The sequence below is a fragment of the Triturus cristatus genome, chromosome 4_2 (genome assembly GCF_964204655.1).
Source record: "Triturus cristatus chromosome 4_2, aTriCri1.1, whole genome shotgun sequence".
In the NCBI taxonomy this organism is placed as follows: domain Eukaryota; kingdom Metazoa; phylum Chordata; class Amphibia; order Caudata; family Salamandridae; genus Triturus; species Triturus cristatus.
The window spans coordinates 112,380,921-112,402,956 of NC_140586.1; the positions used below are offsets into that span (position 1 = coordinate 112,380,921).

Below are 22,036 nucleotides of genomic sequence, written 5' to 3' on the forward strand. Positions count from 1 at the left end.
ATACTTGCACAGGATCACACTAAATGCCAGTATGAAGTTGTGACTGAAGCCCCAGGAACCCCAGTTAAATTCCTTAGTGTTAAGCAGTGGGACTAAACCTTATCTACTCTACCAAGACCTCAACACAAATTCTATTACTGGTCCAATTCACCAACACACTTATCACTCTTTGCTTTACTTTTGCAACCCAACTGTTCATTCTACAAAAGGGGTCTTAATTCTGGTATCAAGTATCTGGTAGGCTACCAGTGACACAAAGTGAAATAAAAAATACAAACCCGGTCTCCAACCGCTCCTGGCTGCCCAGTTCCTCCTGGCATCCCTTGAGGACCCTGCAGAAAATATAATATTAGTGAGGGCCATGGAATGCCTGCAGCTGGGTTATTTACATTCAGTATTCAAAGTCAAGACACTCTTCAATTATTGTTATTATGTTTTTTTCTAAATCGGGAAGGGAGGCCACTGTCTCAAGTACTCTGGGGCAGATTTACAAGCCCCTTGCAACACATTTACGCCGCCGTTGCGTCACTTCTGTGATGCTGCGGCGTCATAAACAATGCGCCACGTTGCGACAAATTTACAACGTGACGCATCTAGTTGTAAAGCCCTGTGTCACATTATACCTGCATCCGGTCTGATGTATGCAGGGTGGGCGTTCCCACGCAAGAAAGCCTCGTAAAAGTGACGCAGTGAAATCTACAAGATTTCACGGAGTCACTTTTACGACGATGCTACGCCTGATTAAAGCAGGTGTAAGGAGTGACGCAGCACAGCAAGTATAGGCCGCCCCTGAGCAGTGCTGGAGTTGCGTTGGGCTTGCGACTTGACTCCAGCACTGTGCTACCTTTAAGCCGACAGATGCGTCAGACAACGGTCAATCCTTGCGCCAAGGTTCACCGCATTGTAAATGCGACGCATCCATGGTGACGCAAGGTTTTTTTTGCGTGACTCATCTTCACTGACGCATCTCTGCTACTATGCAGAGATGTGTCAGTTCTTGTAAATCTGCCCCTCTGTGCCTAACTGGCATTTTGTGACCTGAGACACATTAGCTGTGAAACAATTTTGCGCCTTACGTAATTTCGGGGGCCACTGAATTGTGTGATCTCTCCACTCCAAACATAAAACAAATATTGCAGTGTTTTCATCCAGTGCGTCTCCTGTCAATAAGCATATGGTAACGTGATGTTCAAAGTCTGCGAATTTAATTTGATTAATCTATAGTCTTTATACACAAAGCGCCTTTTTATACTCTCTGTGTGTGTTTCCGCTCGTGCCAACCATAACGCAAACAAAGCATTGTTTGCATTCTGTTTGTGTGTCTACGTATCCTCAGATCATTATGCAAATAATGCAGTGTTTGTGGCGTGTGGGATCTACCCACACAAAGCATATCATCATACATACGAAACCCTATTTACGTTCTGTGGGGCAGATTTACAAGCCCCTTGCGAGACATTTACGCCGCCGTTTCGTCACTTCTGTGACGCAGCGGCGGCGTAAACCATGCCCCATGTTGCGCCTTATTTACAACGTGACGCATCTAGGGAGTTGCGTCATGTTGTAAAGCCCTGCGCTACATTAAACCTGCGTCAGGTTTAATGTATGCAGGGTGGGCGTTCCGTCGGAAAAAGCCTCGGAAAAGTGACGCAGTGAAATCTACAAGATTTCACTGAGCCACTTTTCCGACGCTGCTGCGTCAAAACCCTGCACCTGCTTGAAGCAGGCGAATGGCATGACGCAGCATGTTCGATATGGGCAGCCCCTCAGCATTGCTGGAGTTGCGTCGTGCTTGCGACACGACTCCAGCAATGCGCTGCCCTTATGCCATCAGATGCGTCACGCATCTGTTTATCCTTGCGCCATGATGCGCTGCATTGTAAATGCGGCGCATCTGTGGTGGCGCATGGGTAAACTTGCGTGACGCATTTTTCCTGGCGCATCCCTGCTGATTTGCAGGGATGCGCCAGGAAACATAAATCTGCCCCTGTGTCCTTCCGCCTGTTCTAAGCACACAGGGGCAGATTTACAAGCCCCTTGCGCCACTTCTGCGTCACTTTTAACATGGGAAAAGTGACGCAAATGTGGCGCATGGGGCTTGTAAATCTGCCCCACAGTGTAAATAGTGCTGCGTTTAAAGCTCACGTTTCTGCTGTACAAAGCATTTGCTAAAAAAGATTGCAATGTTTACGGATTGTCTATGCAGTACTGCATAACGCATACATTACTAATAGTGTTTTCTATTATTAAAATGCTTAAGGACACACCCAGGCGTATGGGCTCTGTCATTGGTGGTTGTTCTCAGCGCGGTGCCGCAAAATTCGCACCTCGCTGAGGAGTTGTACTGAGATCGTCCTTGCATTTTGGCTGGTGTCTGAACATTGCTCCAGGGGAGAACTAGGATCCGTGCCAGTTTGATGCCTCGGGGAGAGTAGCCAACAGCTCTCGGGGTGCCTGGTGCAGCTAGCTAGCTGCAAGTAGCCCCTGGCTAGAGGCACGCGACGGCATTATCATCCCCGTCTGTGCTGGCTGGGAATCCCCTGCTACTCCACTCTTCTGTCCCCCACCCTCAGAACAAGCATCGCCCAACAAACAATTCCCGCCATCTGCCGGCGGTGGCTCGCGGCTGCCGCGGGACCCAGCAGGAGCATCTGGGCGCGCGCCAAGGCCAACCAAACAGCCTGAATTAATTGGAGTGGATGAAGAGTAAACCCATGCAGACGGGGAGGGAGGGGCGCATCAGCGACCATGACAGCCTGCCTTCAGTACGGCAGCAGAGGCGGAAGCCATCGGGGCACGTGCCTGACATGGTGATAAGTCTCACTTCTAACAGTGAAACCCCTACATACATTCACAGTTGTTCGCCGTCACCCTAATGCTACATGTAAGTCCCTACAGAACTGAAGATGCCAAAAAATTCATCCCACATATTTATTTTGACGCCTACGTCAGTACAGGCGAGCTCCAGACGAGCACCTTCGCCCTTTACTGGGAGGTCTGGGATTCAAGAACATGCATCAGATAATGATAACTGGTCACTTACATCGCCACCACTGGAGCCCTGGGGGCCTCTGGGGCCGACCGTGCCTGGAGGACCCTGCAGAGAACAGAACATTACAGATTATCAGAACATATCTTTCAGAAGAGGAGATAGAAAATAACGCATATATCATTTCAAGTAAAAGCAAGACATAACATGGAAAATAGGCTGCCAGGAGTCGGCTTTATCGATCATAATGTCAATATCAGAATGAAGCAAAACAATACATAAGAAATGCACGGGAGTTTGCTTCGCAGCGCCCATACTGACCACAAGCATTGGACCACACCATGCTGTAATGCATTATTCACCAAAACAAGACATGCTATGCACAAAGACAGATAAAGTGACACCACAAGAAACAAAAATGCAGAAATGTCTCTTTTGACTGCCCATCTCGGTTTCCAAGAGGGACGGCCAGATAATCAAACCATCTGCCGATGGCAAACTTGCTTCCAATTTGGCTGCCCAAGGCCGTGGCCAAAGGCAATGTCTCCAGTCCGAGGCATGTATACAACTTTCACCTCTGGACCAGAGCCGTCTAATGAAAACAGTTACAACAAACAATTGATGGACGGAATGCTGACAATGCAGACATTCTCCCCCAGTCAAGAGATCTGGGTTAAATCCATCGTTCTTTTGCCCACTACACCACCCCAGTTTAGACATGGCCATATGCAAATCAGTCTTGACCCTGTGCCTCATGGGAACAGTCCAGCCCGAACTGCCAAGTCATGTCTTCCCTGGACCGGAATCAAGCATCCTAGGACCGGTTTCTGGCTATCAGCCGTCATCAGCCAGGATAGCTTGACTCCAGTGGCGTAGTGAGCACGGGTCCCACGTCTGGGAATACCCATCCCACTTAGGGCGAAAAGCGTTACAACAAACAATTGATGGACGGAATGCTGACAATGCAGACATTCTCCCCCAGTCAAGAGATCTGGGTTAAATCCATCGTTCTTTTGCCCACTACACCACCCCAGTTTAGACATGGCCATATGCAAATCAGTCTTGACCCTGTGCCTCATGGGAACAGTCCAGCCCGAACTGCCAAGTCATGTCTTCCCTGGACCGGAATCAAGCATCCTAGGACCGGTTTCTGGCTATCAGCCGTCATCAGCCAGGATAGCTTGACTCCAGTGGCGTAGTGAGCACGGGTCCCACGTCTGGGAATACCCATCCCACTTAGGGCGAAAAGCGTTACAACAAACAATTGATGGACGGAATGCTGACAATGCAGACATTCTCCCCCAGTCAAGAGATCTGGGTTAAATCCATCGTTCTTTTGCCCACTACACCACCCCAGTTTAGACATGGCCATATGCAAAACCGTCTTGACCCTGTGCCTCATGGGAACAGTCCAGCCCGAACTGCCAAGTCATGTCTTCCCTGGACCGGAATCAAGCATCCTAGGACCGGTTTCTGGCTATCAGCCGTCATCAGCCAGGATAGCTTGACTCCAGTGGCGTAGTGAGCACGGGTCCCACGTCTGGGAATACCCATCCCACTTAGGGCGAAAAGCGTTACAACAAACAATTGATGGACGGAATGCTGACAATGCAGACATTCTCCCCCAGTCAAGAGATCTGGGTTAAATCCATCGTTCTTTTGCCCACTACACCACCCCAGTTTAGACATGGCCATATGCAAATCAGTCTTGACCCTGTGCCTCATGGGAACAGTCCAGCCCGAACTGCCAAGTCATGTCTTCCCTGGACCGGAATCAAGCATCCTAGGACCGGTTTCTGGCTATCAGCCGTCATCAGCCAGGATAGCTTGACTCCAGTGGCGTAGTGAGCACGGGTCCCACGTCTGGGAATACCCATCCCACTTAGGGCGAAAAGCGTTACAACAAACAATTGATGGACGGAATGCTGACAATGCAGACATTCTCCCCCAGTCAAGAGATCTGGGTTAAATCCATCGTTCTTTTGCCCACTACACCACCCCAGTTTAGACATGGCCATATGCAAATCAGTCTTGACCCTGTGCCTCATGGGAAGAGTCCAGCCCGAACTGCCAAGTCATGTCTTCCCTGGACCGGAATCAAGCATCCTAGGACCGGTTTCTGGCTATCAGCCGTCATCAGCCAGGATAGCTTGACTCCAGTGGCGTAGTGAGCACGGGTCCCACGTCTGGGAATACCCATCCCACTTAGGGCGAAAAGCGTTACAACAAACAATTGATGGACGGAATGCTGACAATGCAGACATTCTCCCCCAGTCCCTTGCTCTCCATGCCACTGGAATCAAGCTATCCTGGCTGACGAGGGCTGAAAGCCCGAAACCGGTCCTAGGATGCTTGTTTCCAGTCCAGGGAGGACCTGGCTTGGCAGTTCGGGCTGGACTGTTCCCATGGGGCACAGGGTCAAGACTGATTTGCATATGGCTGGGTTCAAACTGGAATGGCATGGTGAGCAAAAAAACGATGGATTTAGGCCCATATCTCTGTACTGGGGTGAATGTATGACATTGTTCTGCATTCTGTCCATCAATTGTTGTTTTTGCATTTGTCACCCCGAGTGGGAAGGGTATGCTCAGACGTGAGTCCCTTGCTCTCCATGCCACTGGAATCAAGCTATCCTGGCTGACGAGGGCTGAAAGCCCGAAACCGGTCCTAGGATGCTTGTTTCCAGTCCAGGGAGGACCTGGCTTGGCAGTTCGGGCTGGACTGTTCCCATGGGGCACAGGGTCAAGACTGATTTGCATATGGCTGGGTTCAAACTGGAATGGCATGGTGAGCAAAAAAACGATGGATTTAGGCCCAGATCTCTGTACTGGGGTGAATGTATGACATTGTTCTGCATTCTGTCCATCAATTGTTGTTTTTGCATTTGTCACCCGAGTGGGAAGGGTATGCTCAGACGTGAGTCCCTTGCTCTCCATGCCACTGGAATCAAGCTATCCTGGCTGACGAGGGCTGAAAGCCCGAAACCGGTCCTAGGATGCTTGTTTCCAGTCCAGGGAGGACCTGGCTTGGCAGTTCGGGCTGGACTGTTCCCATGGGGCACAGGGTCAAGACTGATTTGCATATGGCTGGGTTCAAACTGGAATGGCATGGTGAGCAAAAAAACGATGGATTTAGGCCCAGATCTCTGTACTGGGGTGAATGTATGACATTGTTCTGCATTCTGTCCATCAATTGTTGTTTTTGCATTTGTCACCCCGAGTGGGAAGGGTATGCTCAGACGTGAGTCCCTTGCTCTCCATGCCACTGGAATCAAGCTATCCTGGCTGACGAGGGCTGAAAGCCCGAAACCGGTCCTAGGATGCTTGTTTCCAGTCCAGGGAGGACCTGGCTTGGCAGTTCGGGCTGGACTGTTCCCATGGGGCACAGGGTCAAGACTGATTTGCATATGGCTGGGTTCAAACTGGAATGGCATGGTGAGCAAAAAAACGATGGATTTTGGCCCAGATCTCTGTACTGGGGTGAATGTATGACATTGTTCTGCATTCTGTCCATCAATTGTTGTTTTTGTCTAATGAAAACAGGCTTCAAAGGTCCTTTCATTTATGACTTGCAAGCAATGGCACCCAACGCAAGTAGCGCCTGCTTTACAAAACATCTAACCCTCAGCTCTTGCCCAATAAACCTTTCTCCATGATGACTATGTCCTGTGGCAATATGTTTTGGAGAATTCCACATATAGTGGCTCGTGCAGGTAAGAGCGGTGGGGCCCAGTTGGGGACAGTGCTTTAAATGGGACGGTACTGCCCGGTACGGAGTACCAGCACTTTTTTTTTATTTTGAACTGGAAAGTACTGGCACTTTTCAAGAACAACGTAATACTTTTAATTGGAGAGTACTGGCACTTCTCTGAAGCAAGCAGGTACTCGGCTACAGAGTACCTGCACTTCTATTTTTCCATTTCAAGCACTGGTTGGAGGTGGGAGGGGGAATTCAACAGACGACCACGAGGTAAAATTAAATCAATAATTAATTTCCCCTCAAGGTCGTCTGTCGAAATCTCCTCCCACCTGGCCCCACCGTTCTTACCTGCACGGGCCGTGACTGTAGTTGAGTAGATTCTTGTGTGAGGATTCAACAACAGACAAACACAAAACAAGTGTAAGGGTTTGATGGCCAAAATGTTAAAGTTGTTGAAGTGTCACCTAACTATTCAATTTCTACTCATAGAGGCTGGTAGCAAATGGAGTAGACCCCCACAGGAAACTGCATTCAGCTACAACAGCTGAACTGCTGTCCTGCCTCCACATCTCCGTACCATGTAAGGCAATCTTAACTACAGTTGCCTAAGAAATGTTCAATGTAGCCGACGTTAAATGACTTCCACCCACAATAATGACACTGTATTGCAACAGTCAATTCCTGCTCTTGTCCATATGAGGTCCACAATGACCACTTGAGCTGCATCCATTTACAAGACAATCACACCGGAGGATATTCTCAAAGGGTTCTTAGGGGCATATTATCAAGCATGGCGTTAAAATTATCGCCGCTTTAGCGGCAGAAAACTGCCGCTAGAGCGGCGATAATGGGCTTGATAATATGCCTCAGAGAATTCCAATAGAAGCCCATGTTCACACCAGAACATGGGCTTCTATGGGAATTCTCAAGGGCAAAAGGGCGATAATTTTAACCCCGTTTCTTGATAATATGCCCCTTAGTTCTTTAAAGGAAAATCTCCTTTAAAGCTGATATTTTGGGTGTAAATAATTATCTGAGGGACTGATTTAGAAATTGGCAGATGGAGTAAAGGCTGTTAGCGTGACAGAGTACGCTATATCCACCACCCTGCCATTACTCCGACTGCTAATTTTCGAGTTCACCGTTGCCCTGCAAAAAACTCTATGGACCCATATAAACAACTGCCACAACTGTGCATACAAAGAGATTTAACATTTGTGATAGAATACCTTTTCCAAATTCTAAATCAGAACCTTAGTATTTTTACTACGAATTGTCAGCTTTTTCTCTGCATTGTAATGAAAAAAGCTTGTAAGTTTGGGCACACTTTTCTTGGAAACTTATATTTATTTATTTATTTTACTGTGTTCTACTGTTTGGGGGTCATTTTAAAAAATAGTTCACAGCGCTTTTTTGCACATGATATGTTTTTAAATACAATCTTGGGGGCAATTTTAACTTGATCGTATTTCTGCTTTTCCCCTCACTTCCGGTGTGCCAGATTAGAGGCGCCATTTTGTTTTGGCGGGCGCGCTCTAGCTATCTGGCCACCGAAGCTATTTCAATGCACGCTGCGCGTGCGCGCCGCTGGCGCGCCGCTGGCGCGCCTAAGGCAAGCCCGTCTGCGCCCGTCAGCGTCTCGTCGGCGGCCGGGGCCAGTTATGCTGCTCCGCAAATGGGGTGCGCTGGTGATCGTCGACGCTTCTCGAGTGAGTCGCTGAAAGGGCTAAGGGGCGCGTGCTGTGACATCCAGAACTACCCCAACTTATGGGGAATGCAAAATTATGTGTGTGGGGTTTGTGGATTTCATCTTTGCTTGGATTCTACCCCTGCGTTTAGAGCTCCTGCCATTTCAGCAGCACTGCTAAATGTGCGCTCACTGAGGAAGCACTATTTGGAGGTTTTTGATTTATTGGAGGACAATTCTCTGGACCTGCTATTTATTACTGAAACTTGGCTGGATGGCTCTTCTGACCCTATAGTGTCAATGGCTATCCCTGCAGGTTATAAAATCTGTAGATTAGATCGTTCTGTGGGGAGAGGAGGGGGGGGTGGCTGTTATTTTTAAGGATAGGTGGGAGCTTGGCAAAAGTGAACTTTGCCACTGGGGCGGTTGTGAAGCCCTGGATTTTAGTATTCGTTTTTCAGCTCATTTTACGCTTGGTGGGTCTTTGATTTACCACCCACCAGGCGTGGCCAAATCCTTCCTTCAGGCTTGTGATGAGGCTGTCTCATCGCGGGCCCTTCGGTTTTCCCACTACTTAATTCTTGGAGACCTCAATATTCATCTGGATCAAGGGGATCTAAGGGATACGGTGGAGCTTCTTGAGATCTGCCAGGTAGCTTTTCGCAATGGGTCTGTCAGCCGACCCACCAAGGTGGCCACATCCTTGATCCCATTTTCTCGACCTTTCCCATCAAAATTAAGGCTCCTCTTCCGGTCTAGTGGTCTGATCATTATTTAATTTATTTTTCATGGGAAGTAGCCTCCCCGTGCTCAAAGCCTACAGTTTCTCATAAACCTTCTTTTAAGAAAATCGACCCTGTCGACTTTGCAAGAGCTTTGGAGGCAAAAAGACCGTCCTTGCTGCAGGATTTGGATGGGAGTCTCGATGCCTTTCATAACTGGTTGCAGGACTCTATAGCTGAGATAGCCAATCCAACTTCTTCTAGAAGGTCGAGGGATTCTCCCTCTAAACCCTGGTTTACGGTGGATTTGCTCCACCTGAAGCAGGACTGTAGGAAACTGGAGCGATCTTGGCGCCTTAGCAACTACTGCTTGGAGGCCAAGGGCAGGCTTAGGCAGGGCCAGAAAATATATTATAAGACCATTTCTTTAGCTAAAAGGCAGTTTTTCGCCACTCGCATAGATCAGGCGCAAAATAATTCTAAAGAGATCTTTGCCATTGTTCAGAGCTTTATGTCTCCATTAGCTCAAAGTAGCACGATGCCCGTGTTGGTTGCCTGGTGCGAGTCCCTATCCACATTTTTTGGGGATAAAATCCAAGGGATTAAAGATAGTTTTTCAAATTCCGTTGTGCAGGACTGCAGATCTCCTTCTTTGGTCTCTCATGCGCCCAGCCGGGTGGGTATTTCTTCCATCCATTCTTTTGCTAATTTTTCCCCAGTTAATCTACCCTGCTCGCTGAGAATATTGAAGGGCTTGAAGTCCGGCTCTCCGGCTGATCCCTGCCCGGCAAGACTTTTGGCTTCCATGGCAGAGACTGTGAATGCCGAAGTTAATTACATCATCAATATGTCCTTGCACGTCGCTAAGGTCCCTAGTATTTGGAAGCAGGCAAAAATCCTCCCCCTCTTGAAGAAAACTTCTCTTGATCCCTCATTTCCGGGGAACTATAGACCGATTTCTCTTCTCCCTAGCCTCTCTAAGGTGTGCGAGAAGCTAGTTAACAGGCAGCTTTCAGAGTATGTGGAGGGTGCGGGCCTACTTCATCCGGCTCAGTCGGGTTTTCGCCCTTCCTTTAGCACGGAAGGTGCCTTAGTGGAGGTATCGGAGGCTATTCGTGATTGTCTCGATGCCGGCGGGAGAGCAGCCATAGTGCTGCTCGACCTGTCGGCTGCTTTCGATACGGTTCCCCATTCTCTACTACTGGACAGATTGTCAGAGATTGGTGTGATTGGATCAGCCTGGGGCTGGATTAAGTCATTTCTGGAGGGCCGGTCTCAGCGGGTTTGGCTTCCCCCGGTGGCTTCCACACCTCAGCGTGTGTGCACAGGGGTGCCTCAGGGTTCATCCCTTAGCCCCCTTCTGTTTAACATCTACCTTACCCCTCTCGTCAGGTTGGCGGAAGTTTTGGGGACTAAGGTGATTGCCTACGCAGACGACACACAACTTCTTTTCACGTGGAATAAGAACACGGCTGCTGTGGCCCCTGTGCAATTGTGTCTCGCGGCAGTTTTCAAATGGTTGGCTATCGCCCAGTTGAAATGCAACGAAGACAAGTCATAGGTTCTGCTGTTTGGTGACTTTCCACCTGGGTTCAGAGATTTGATCTGGCCAGCTGAGTTTCCACCCCCCCTGTCCAGTAGCCAGACAGCCAAGAACCTGGGTGTCTGGTTTGATGGGAATCTTTCCTTTTCCAGCCAGGTGAATCGACTGGCAGGCTGCTGTTTTGGACTCCTGAGAGTTCTGAGAAGATTTTTTCCGCTTCTTCCGCAGTCGGCTCGTGAGTCGTTTGTGCGTGCACTTATCCTGTCTCGCCTGGATTACGCTAACGCCCTCTATGTGGGGATTCCAGCTTACTCCCTCAATAGAGCCCAGATGATCCAGAATGCGGCTGCCCGCCTTTTGGGAAGGATCCCGCCCAGGGAGAGTGTGCGGGGCTACCTGCGCTCCCTGCACTGGCTCCCGGTCAAGGCGCGGGTGGTGTTTAAATCCCTCACCATAGCCCATCGGGCGCTCCACGGCCTAGGACCGGCCTATTTGCAGAAACGTTTCTATTTTTACATTCCTGGGAGACTTCTGCGCTCTGCTTCCCTTAAATTGGTAAAGATTCCTGGTTTCCAGCGGCATCGCTTGGGGGGTGCTTCCCTGTCCGTTCTGGCGGCTCGTGCCTGGAATGCACTTCCCTTTGCTCTTCGTTCGGTTGATGACATTGTTGGTTTTAACAAATTGTTAAAAACTCATCTCTTTTTGTGAGGGTCAGGTTTTGTTTGTTTCCCCTTTGATCGAGCCGGGACACTCCTTTGAGTAGCCGTGCGCGCTATAAAATTAAATAACATAACATATTAGGGCTCTTTGAGAAACATCTTTGAAAAAATCGACTTGGGCCTTAGGCTGACTTGCTGCAAATGCTTGCAATAGGGTGCAGGAGGGAAGACTAAATCAAAACCTTACCCAGCCACATCTTGGGGCAGAAGGCCCAGCCACATCTTGGGGAAGAAGGCTTTTCAGTATGCTTAAGGGCCGTAGATACAGGAGAAGCAGCTAAACAAGTGTTAACTGGACAACCATTTCAGGTAATTAATAGTTTTTAAATACATGTTCAAAACAAAAAAGTGTTGACAACCAAATGTTTCTTAGGGAGAAAGGTGAATCTGGCTGTGGTTTAAATTCTTCGGAGGGCAACAGATGCCCAAAGCAGTGTAAGCAACTTGAGAAACAGACGGATCCTCTCACGGGTAATGCAAAATGTACTGTGTTTTAGAAAACACCGTTTTGGGGGCTACTATCCTGGCCTATTACAGAATTTCTATGCAGATTGAATAAGAGAAAAATAAGAAGAAGAAATATCAAAAAGTAAAAACCAGGTCCTCAGCACCATGGATAATGAACCAGATGCAGTTGGCTCTTCAATTGGCTAAGGAAAAGCATCTGCAGGTGTCAGAGAGTGAGGTGTAAGACATTTGGTTAAGAGCTGACTGGGGTGTGAGCCCTGCTGAAGCTGCAACCACATTCCTTCTCAGGGTGAGGCACAAGTCAACCCAAAATGAATCTGTGCTTAACCCTCTCATAGATTGCCACAGAGCAGTCAGGCTTAACTTAGGTGCAATGTGTAATGTATTAGTGCAACATTTCAAACAGTAAAACTATGAAAATACTTGTGAAAAAGCATCCCATACCGAGGTAACAAAAATAGAACTTCCTTAAATAAATAAAACAAGACCAAAACAACAAAAGTCCAATCAGTAGAACTGGAGATCTGCAATTTTAATGGTTTTAGTGAAAAATCAAAACAAAAACAAAAAGTGCCATCTGTGTTTATCTTGTTGCACCGGACTGAGAAAAAGTCAAAACTTCAGGCTGAAAACGATGGAGTGCGGACCGGCTACAGGGCCCAGTTAGTCTAGCTGAACAGAATATCATAAATCTAGGGGTGGGTGAGAAACTCTGCTCCACTAGCAGAGTTTGTGGGGTTGTTTCTTTCACGCTGCTTGCCAACGTTAAGTTGCCAAGAGCGAGCAAGAATTTGCGTCTCCTAGCGTTATTTTCAGGTTCTAAAATGCCCACGGCAAGATTTCTGAGTGTGGGTGGTCATGGCAGGTCGCGACCGTTCGCATTGAGAAAGCTGCCACTTGAGTCAACAATCGACTCAAATGGCAGAAAGAAGCAGCACCCTCTGGCATGCCACGTGGTGCCATTTGCTCTGATTTTTCAGCGCAGAATAAGCTCCCAGTGCTAAAAATCAGCGAGAGCAGTGCGACATGCCGAATTCCGCACCCTCATGGAAGTCCATGGAATCTCACAGTTTTTGTGTCACTCAGTGGAATTCTGTGGAGTGAAACTCTGCGAGTTCCCCCTACCCCTATTTAAATCCTAGTTTGGGAGCATTGGGAGGATCCATGTAAAAAATGGATCGCACACTCGAAATGATGAATACGTTCTGAGATGTGGTGAGGCTGTGACCCAGGTGCCTGCGTACTCATTGAAGATCCTGTTGATGGGGCTTGCAATGCGAAGTTCAATGTTGAGGGTGCAGCATGCAGTCGGGCGATACGTTAGTTCTGAAGAGCTGTAAATCTGCGATGTGGAGTCCAGCATCATCGTTGAGACTGCCATTGACGAGGGATGTGAGGGCCTGTGCCGAAAATGCATCACGTAAAGACGTTTCCAATCCATGCAGCAGTAGAGATGCGTTGGTTCTGCTGGATCTACTGATGCCGGAAGAGCACCTTAAGCCCACTTCCAAGGGTTCAGGATTGGGTTGGCCCCACTTGGCAGGGTAGACTCACAGATAGCAGAGTCCAGGTGAAGGTGCCTGTTGTGTCCCTGTGACTTCAGATGAAGAGGCCAGCCAAGTAGCCCTCGGAGTGGGGTGTGGCCAAGTTGCTGACCAAGATGGCCGTGCAGCGTTGAAGCTCCACCAGAAGATCCCAACATCCGCGCCCGTATCCTGCTCAAAATCCGTGCTAAGTCACCTGCGGGACAGATACTCGGGTGACAGATCGTGCCTGCATGCCGCAGAGCCGCCTGGTGCTGCTACAATATCAAAAATACCCCGTACGGAGACCAACTGATGTGTATGGGTGGCGTCAGAACCCGTAGCCATGCGCGGCCTGGAGACAGGCTGCGCCGACTGCCATGACCAGCTTGGGTGCCCCGTCAGGAACATCTAACAAGAAGTGGTGACGACCGCCCCCCGCTGGAGACAAGGTGAGAAGGTCCTGATGTCAGGACCCCCCCCACCGGATTTAGCCTCCCTCCACAAAAACAACGAAGACCGGCCGCGTTTCTCCCGGAGGCCCTGCGGTGTTAGGGGCAGCGGGTGAGCCTGGAGGCAGGGTAACTTGGGACCACGCTTGCCGAGAACAGTGGGGCATCAGCATTCCCAGACGCCGCAGCCTGCCGCAGTCGGCAATATATGAAATGCGCAACGACTGTTTGGCATCGGCGCAGGGCATTCACATCTAGGCGCCACCAATAGCTGAGTAGCCGCTGACCTGGGGCCCTGCATTCTGAGACTGTATCGAGGTAGTGCTAAGCTTCTATAGAGCAGTGCCGATTTTTGCCAAGCCTGCTGCATGTTGCGCATCTCACAAGAGTCTATTGGCCTCTGCCGTCTGGTGCTACCTGTTGCTTGGCCCACGAGGACCTCTTGCTGTGATAGGTCAGGCGAGCACTCCGAGTCGATGCCCTCCAGCTCTGGCAGCACACACTAGGCCGGTGAACAGGCTGGTCATCAAATAGGTTTGCACGGGAAGATATGGGCCGTAAAGACCTCCAACAAAGGCTATTGTAATTCGGCAAACCCACTGAGAAGACTGCGGAGTCGGGCAGCAACATGGCTGAGGGTGGTGCAGAGGAAACTAATGTTGGCGATCCACCCCCAAGCTCGGGCGCATTGCTGCAGGAATTGAGGGCTGGTTTTAAGGCCTTTGACGGTCTGTTTGACACCCTGGAAAAGCGCTTAGACACTATGGGCATCAAATTAGATGTACACGAGAAATGCCTAGATACTGTGGAGGGCAGGGTGTCCAACCTAGAGGATGGTGCTGCTCAATCCACCAAGCGCCTTGACAGCATGGAAAAGATCCTTAAAGATTTAGCCATAAAAAACGAGGACTTAGAGGCGTGCAGTAGGCGAAACAACGTCCGCATTTTGGGAGTCCCAGAGTCGACCAATACAGGACGCATGGACCTATTTGTAGAAACCCTGCTTGCTGAAATCTTTGGTAGAGAGGCCTTCACCTCCAATTTACTTGTTGAACGACCTCACCGCTCACTTGGCACTCGCCCCAAGCCAGGCTGTCCGCCGAGGCCCAATATTGCCCGATTCCTAAATTTTTGGGACAGGAGATACGGCATTGAGGCTTGCGAGATAGCAGGGTTCTATATCCTGGCAAGGCTCTACGTTGGCACTGTTCCCGGACTTTACCGCAATGGTGCAGGAGGCGAGGCGGAAGTACACCAGCGTTAAGGCAGCGCTCCATAATCTGGGACTCAGATATGGTTTGATTTATTCTGCATGCCTTCGGTGGATGTCGAGGGCTGTTCCCTTATATTTGATATCCCCACAGCAGTACAAGAGTTTTGCATGTACTATAAAGTAAGCGGCAGCCACAAAAACAAATACATATACAGAGCTACTCCTTCTCACAGTGGCTCTGTGGCAAGTGTGGAACTCTTCTCCTCAGAATAATCTGTGCTACCCGCACCGGAAAAGTATGGCTCTGTACTGTGTGTATCTTTGTATTAGGGCGAATGTTGCGACTTTACTGATCATTGGAATGTTGGGTATCTGGCGTGGCGTTGCCACACCCCAAGTGTTTATCACATTAAGTTTGTCACAAAAGTTGAAATGTATCTTGTTTAACTCCTTTTTTATTATCCAGGGTGTTTACTTACTGTTCGGTCTATGGGGATATTCCCTGCGTAGGGTGTGCGCAGGGATGGGTGAGGGGACGAGGGGAGGGTTGCTAGTAATCTCTGGTTACCATTGCTTCTATTTCTGCTTTCTCACTGCAATATGTTGAGCTCTAACTGTGACATAACTGCAAGCACTGTTGATTAGTTTAAATGTCGGTATGGGGTAGATTGTCCACTTTTCAGACCTGACATTGGTCACCTGGAACGTTAGGGGACTCAATAATGCTAGAAAGGGAAAGATGGTTTTGCACTATTTACAGCGCCATGGGACTGACATTGAATATTTACAATAAACTCACCTGCCTACGGCAACTTCCACCAACTTTGCCTTAGGTTGGGGCCCACATCGCTATTATGCAAATTACAGCACTTATGCGAGGGGCACCGCAGTATTGATCCACAAAAGTCTGCCCTTCCAATTTTCCAAAGCACATAACGACAGAGAGGGTTGTTACAGTATGGTAGTGGGTCATCTTATGGGTCACCGTATGGCATTCGTCATTATATACGCACCAAACGTTGACAACCCAGAGTATTTCCATGACCTTCACGCACAGCTCCTACAATTAGACGCAGATTATGTATGCATGGGTGGGGACTTTAACCTCCTGCTTGACCCTGCGCTGGATACCAAACCTCACGCACGTAATGCGCTGTTAGACTTGCGACTCGGTGGGCCTGGTCGATGTGTGGAGGCAGCGCAATCCGGTAGAAGCCAGCATATTCACATTATTTTGCACAATACGATACATGGACCAGACTCGATTATTGGCTTGTTTCTCCAAATTTGGCAACCTGGTATAGGTCATCAAAACATCTCCCCAGAACATACTCCTACCACTCCCCAGTAGTGTTACAAGTCCGTGTCCCTAGGCCTGAGGGTTGTGAGAGACAGTGGAGATTTTCCAGACAGGCATTGATGGAGGACATGTTCAGAGTGGAACTTGTGCAAAAAGAACAATTGATGGACAGAATGCAGAACAATGTCATACATTCACCCCAGTACAGAGATCTGGGCCTAAGTTCATCGTTTTTTTCCTCACCATGCCATTCCAGTTTGGACCCAGCCATATGCAAATCAGTCTTGACCCTGCACCCAATGGGAACAGTCCAGCCCGAACTGTCAGGCCAGGTTCTCCCTGGACTGGAAATAAGCATCCTAGGACCGGTTTCGGACTTTCAGCCCTCATCAGCCAGGATAGCTTGACTACAATGGCATGGAGAGCACGGGACCCACGTCTGAGCATGCCCGTCCCACTCCAGGGTGACAAATGCAAAAAGAACAATTGATGGACAGAATGCAGAACAATGTCCTCCCTGGACTGGAAACAAGCAGCTTGTTTCCGGTCCATGGAGGACCCGGCTTGGCAGTTCGGGCTGGACTGTTCCCATGAGGCACAGGGTCAAGACTGATTTGCATATGGCCAGGTCTAAACTGGGGTGGCATGGTGAGCAAAAGAATGATGAATTTAACCCAGATCTCTTGACTAGGGGTGAATGTTTGGATTTGTTCTGCATTCCGTCCATCAATTGTGTGTCTTTTGCTTTCTCGCCCTAAGTGTGCCAGGTATGCCCAGACGTGGGTCCTGGGCTCACTGTGTCACTGGAATCAAGCTATCCTGGCTGAAGAGGGGTGAAACCCCAAAACCGGTTCTAGGATGCTTGTTTCCGGTCCAGGGAGGACCTGGTTTGGCAGTTCGGGCTGGACTGTTCCCATGTGGTACAGGGTCAAGACTGATTTCCATATGGCCAGGTCTAAACTGGGGTGGCATGGTGAGCAAAAGAATTATGGATTTAACCCAGATCTCTTGACTGGGGGTGAATGTTTTGATTTGTTCTGCATTCCGTCTATCAATTGTGTGTCTTTTGCCTTCTCGCCCTAAGTGCACCAGGTATGCCCAGACGTGGGTCCTGGGCTCACTGTGCCACTGGAATCAAGCTATCCTGGCTGAAGAGGGGTGAAACCCCGAAACCGGTCCTAGGATGCTTGTTTCCAGTCCAGGGAGGACCTGGCTTGGCAGTTCGTGCTGGACTGTTCCCATGAGGCACAGGGTCAAGACTGATTTGCATATGGCCAGGTCTAAACTAGGGTGGCATGGTGAGCAAAATAATGATGGATTTAACCCAGATCTCTTGACTGGGGGTGAATGTTTTGATTTGTTCTGCATTCCGTCCATCAATTGTGTGTCTTTTGCTTTCTCGCCCTAAGTGCGCCAGGTATGCCCTGACGTGGGTCCTGGGCTCACTGTGCTACTGGAATCAAGCTATCCTGGCTGAAGAGGGGTGAAACCCTGAAACCCGTCCTAGGATGCTTGTTTCCGGTCTAGGGAGGAACTGGCTTCGCAGTTCGGGCTGGACTGTTCCCATGAGGCACAGGATCAAGACTGATTTACATATGGCCAGGTCTAAACTGGGGTGGCATGGTAAGCATAAGAATGATGGATTTAACCCAGATCTCTTCACTGGGGGTGAATGTTTTGATTTGTTCTGCATTCCGTCCATCAATTGTGTGTCTTTTGCAGAGTGGAACTTAGGTTGGCCATAGAGGAGTACTTCGAATGAAATACAGGATCAGTAAGCTTGTGGGCCACACTCTGGGAGGCCTTTAAGGCCTACATGTGCGGAGTTTGCATCTCTAAGCATGTTGAGGTGTTGAAAGACCTGAGAGGCACGATAGCTCGTATTGAACAACAACTAGGTTCTCTGGATGGTGAGCAGATTGAAAGCCCTGGCCCGTCCTAGCTTGGCCACCTTCTGACCCTCTTGACAGAGTTTAGGGAGGCCACGGAGCGGGAGACTCTCATTCTAAGTAAATACGCCATTGTACGGTGCTACGGGGAGTGCAACAGACCGGGCCGTACGTTGGCACGGCTTCTGAGACCCTGTCTGGGCGATCGTACATCACCTGTATCCGCTCCCCTACAGGTCAGACTCTTAGGGGCACCCCAGACATACAGGACACATTTTTCACATATTACTCCACGTTATACACGCCATGGGTGACTCATAGTGAGGCAGACTGAGAGGAATACCTAGCGGAGATTGCTATTGTATGGCTCGATAACTTCATGCAACAGTTCCTCGTGGAGCCATTCTCCACTGAGGAAATTATTAGTGCCATAGATGCCATAAATGGTAATCAACCCTTACTTCGTGGCTGCTAGTGCGCATACCATTACTTCGCTTGTGTTGCTACAACGCGTACCATTAGTACACAAGTTGTTACATCGCAAGCGTTGTTACAAAGGGGGTAGTGTTTTAGGGTTTAGTGTAGTGTTGTGGTGTTTGTGTAGTGTAGGGTAGTGTTTTAGGGTTTAAGGTAGTGTGGGAGGGGTGTGCAGGGTAGTGTTTGAGTGTAGGGAGCGGACTGGGGTAAGGGGGACGGACATGCAAGGGTAGTGATTTAGGGTTTAGGCTAGTGCTGTGGTGTTTGTGTAGGGTAGTGTTTAAGGGTTTAGGGTAGTGTTGGGGGATTGTGTGTTTATGGTAGTGTCGGGGGGTGGTGCAGGGTAGTGTTTGAGAGTAATAACAGTAGTGGGGGAAGGTGAAAGGTCATGCAGGGTGTAGTCATTTAGGGTTTAGCGTAGTGGTGTGGTATTTGTGTAGTGTATGGTAGTGTTTTAGGGTTTAGGGTGGTGTCGGGGGTCATGCAGGGTAGTGTTAAAGTGTAGGGACAGTACTGGTGGAAGGGGGATGGTCATGTAGGGGGTAGGGAATTAGGGTTTGGGTAGTGTAGTGTTGTTTAAGTAATGAAGGGTACTGTAGTGTTTGTGCGTTTTGGGTAGTGTTGTATCACAGGAGATAGGTTACTATTACGATTATTTTATAGTTAATACGAGGAGAAAATACGATGTAGTGCTATGAGTAGTAAATCCATGCGGAGTTGAAGCATTTTTAGATCATTACTATGCAGTTGCGTTTTAAATGCATGCAAAGTAAAAACATGCAAAATAATGGTAGTTGCTAAGTAAAAACATTGCAGTAAAAGCATGCGAAGTAATGGTTTGCTAAGAATCATCATATATTTGCCATAAATGGCTCTACTGCCCCTGGCCTGGACGGCTTCACTGGCGTCTTTTATAAGAACTATAAGGACCTCTTAGAGCCATGCCTTCTCGAGGTGTATAACGAGGCACTCGAATGCAAGAAGTTGCCCCCTATTCTACGTGAGGCGGTAATAATTCTGCTCCCAAAGATTGGGAAAGACCTGCTTTTATGCGGCTCTTCCAGGCCGCTTTCACTCTTAAATATTGACTAGAAAATTCATGGCCCCTTTTCTTGGCGGTGATAAGGAAGCTGGGCATCCCAAAGGGATTAATTGATCTTACAGCATTGCTCTACACTGCCCCCACCACTCGGCTTCGACTAAACGGCACTCTATCACGTCCGTTTGCTCTTACTTGCGACACCGGACAAGGTTGTCCGCTATCTCCACTGCTATTTATATTAGCACTGGACCCTCTGGTTTGACACTTTCAGAAACAACATCTGCACAGAGGACTCCAGTTTAAAACGGGTCTACTCCTTATTTCCCCAGACACGGACAACATCATTCTATATGTTCACAGTCCCGAAGACAATTTAGAGCCGCTTATTAGAGAGATTATTTGATTTGGAGGTTTTTCCGGATTAGGCATAAATTGGGGCGAATCGGAGATCTTCTCTCTTATGCCGTGTACTATACGGTGGGACTGTGGGTTCCCCCTCGCGTGGTGTGAGGAGTCTGCTAAATATTTGGGAGTACAGATCCATAGAAGAACAGAACAGATTATCAGGATAAATTACGGCCCGCACTGCATAATTTAGAACAGCAAGTGGAGCGTTGGCTGAGACTCCCCCTTTCACTCTGTTCATGTGGCGCTGATAAAAATGATTGTCCTTCCAAAGTTCTTGTATCTCTTCCATTACATTCCCATCCAGCTCCCCAATAGATTTATTCTCACACTTCGTTCTCATCTCATCAGACTGGTTTGGGGTGGAGGGAGACCCAGGGTTAGCTGGGACACAATGTCCTTGCCGTACTGCAGAGGGGGATTCAGGGTGCCCAACTTCCAAATATATTACCTGGTTGCGCAGTGCAGTTTCGCACATTCCTGGTACTACCCAGATGCATGCATACCCTACACCAGACCTGAGGCTGACCTGGTGCTTCCCGCCACCCTGAATACACTGTCACCATGGGGATTCCCAAGAGACCCCCAAGATATTCAAACAGCATCTACTACCAGTTGGGCCTGGCAGAAGCTAGCATGAGTCACTGGGGGCCACACATTATACTCTCCCAAGATCCCGATCTTTAGTAATCCACGGCTTCCCGTTATGAAAGAGAAACTGGTCCAGCGCACACTCACTAAATATTCAATAACCAAGATTGGAGATCTGTTCCCAATGGGCCATGTGTTCTCTAGCACAGAAGAAGGGCGGTTCAGTGAGGCAACATTTATGAATCACTATGTCCTAAGTCGGATCCGCAGCTCAGAGCTAGGATTTCGGGGTTCCCCTTGGAGCACAATTCTTTCCCTCTGTTGACCACAGTAATCAGGAGTACTGGGGGAGAGCATCTCATATCAAAGTTATGCAGTGCATGCATGTCAATAGTCCCTAGCAGAGATGCCAAGATCCGGAAAGCATGTGAGCGAGATCTGGGGCACCCGATTCAGGACTCCCACTGGGCCTTCTGTTGTATGTAAATTAAAGAGGTTTCCCTAAACAGCAGACATAAATTAAGTCATTCAAATATCTGTGGAGAGTTTACATGTCCCCGGAGAAAATACATGCTATCGACCCCAACAGACCACATGCTTGTCCTAAGGGAGGTGTCCCGCGTGCTGACTTCGCCCATCTCACCTGGAACTGCGCTAAGATTGGGAATTATTGGAAAGCTGTTTTTAGATTATTAGCAAAAATGATACACCTTGAGTTAGATCCTAAACCTGAGGTCGCATTGTTGGGCTATGTGTACAATATCCCGAAGGGGTTGCACAAAATTTACAGCCATTACCCTTTTGCTCGCGAAGAGGGAAATAGCTCTTGAATGGGGCAGTAGAGTCTCTCCCACAGTGAAAGCCTGGCTTAGTAGCCTCACATACTGCAATACAAATTGTGAACTCTATGCCACAACTCAACCCCCGACATCCCGTCCAAAAGATATTTGGGGGCCTCTTAAGAGCTATTTGCTAGACATCGGTTCCACCCCCTCTTCACAACAACCAGCTGGGATAGTTCCCACTGGAGTGGGGTGATATAGCCCTTCCTACTTTTTCCATGGCTGTATTTATTATGTTGGGGTGGGTGGAGTACGGATCACTGGGGGGAACTTTTCAGCCTGAGTGGGTCGGCTGTTGTCATTATGATATATGATATATATGCTACCCTGAGATTTTTTCTGCATTATATGTTGGAACGTGCTTGCTTTGCAGATACTTCTTTGCATTTTTCGATTTGTACAATCGCAATGAGTAACCATGTAATGTCTGTAAACATTATGAAAACGGTAAATAAAGTTTGAAAACCCCAAAAAA

The 22,036-nt window shown here is 48.6% G+C and overlaps 1 protein-coding gene across 2 annotated transcripts in view; it reads right to left on the reverse strand.

The window, feature by feature from the left end:
• The window catches only part of LOC146833110 (uncharacterized), a 645,049-nt gene that overhangs the window by 123,155 nt on the left and 499,858 nt on the right, over positions 1-22,036 (reverse strand). For both annotated transcript variants that reach the window (XM_085600733.1, XM_085600734.1), the window contains 2 exons: positions 3,044-3,097; positions 279-332 (listed from right to left, as the gene is read on the reverse strand). In XM_085600733.1, the coding sequence (XP_085456859.1) occupies positions 279-332; positions 3,044-3,097 (108 nt within the window). The remainder of the gene's footprint in view (positions 1-278; positions 333-3,043; positions 3,098-22,036) is intronic.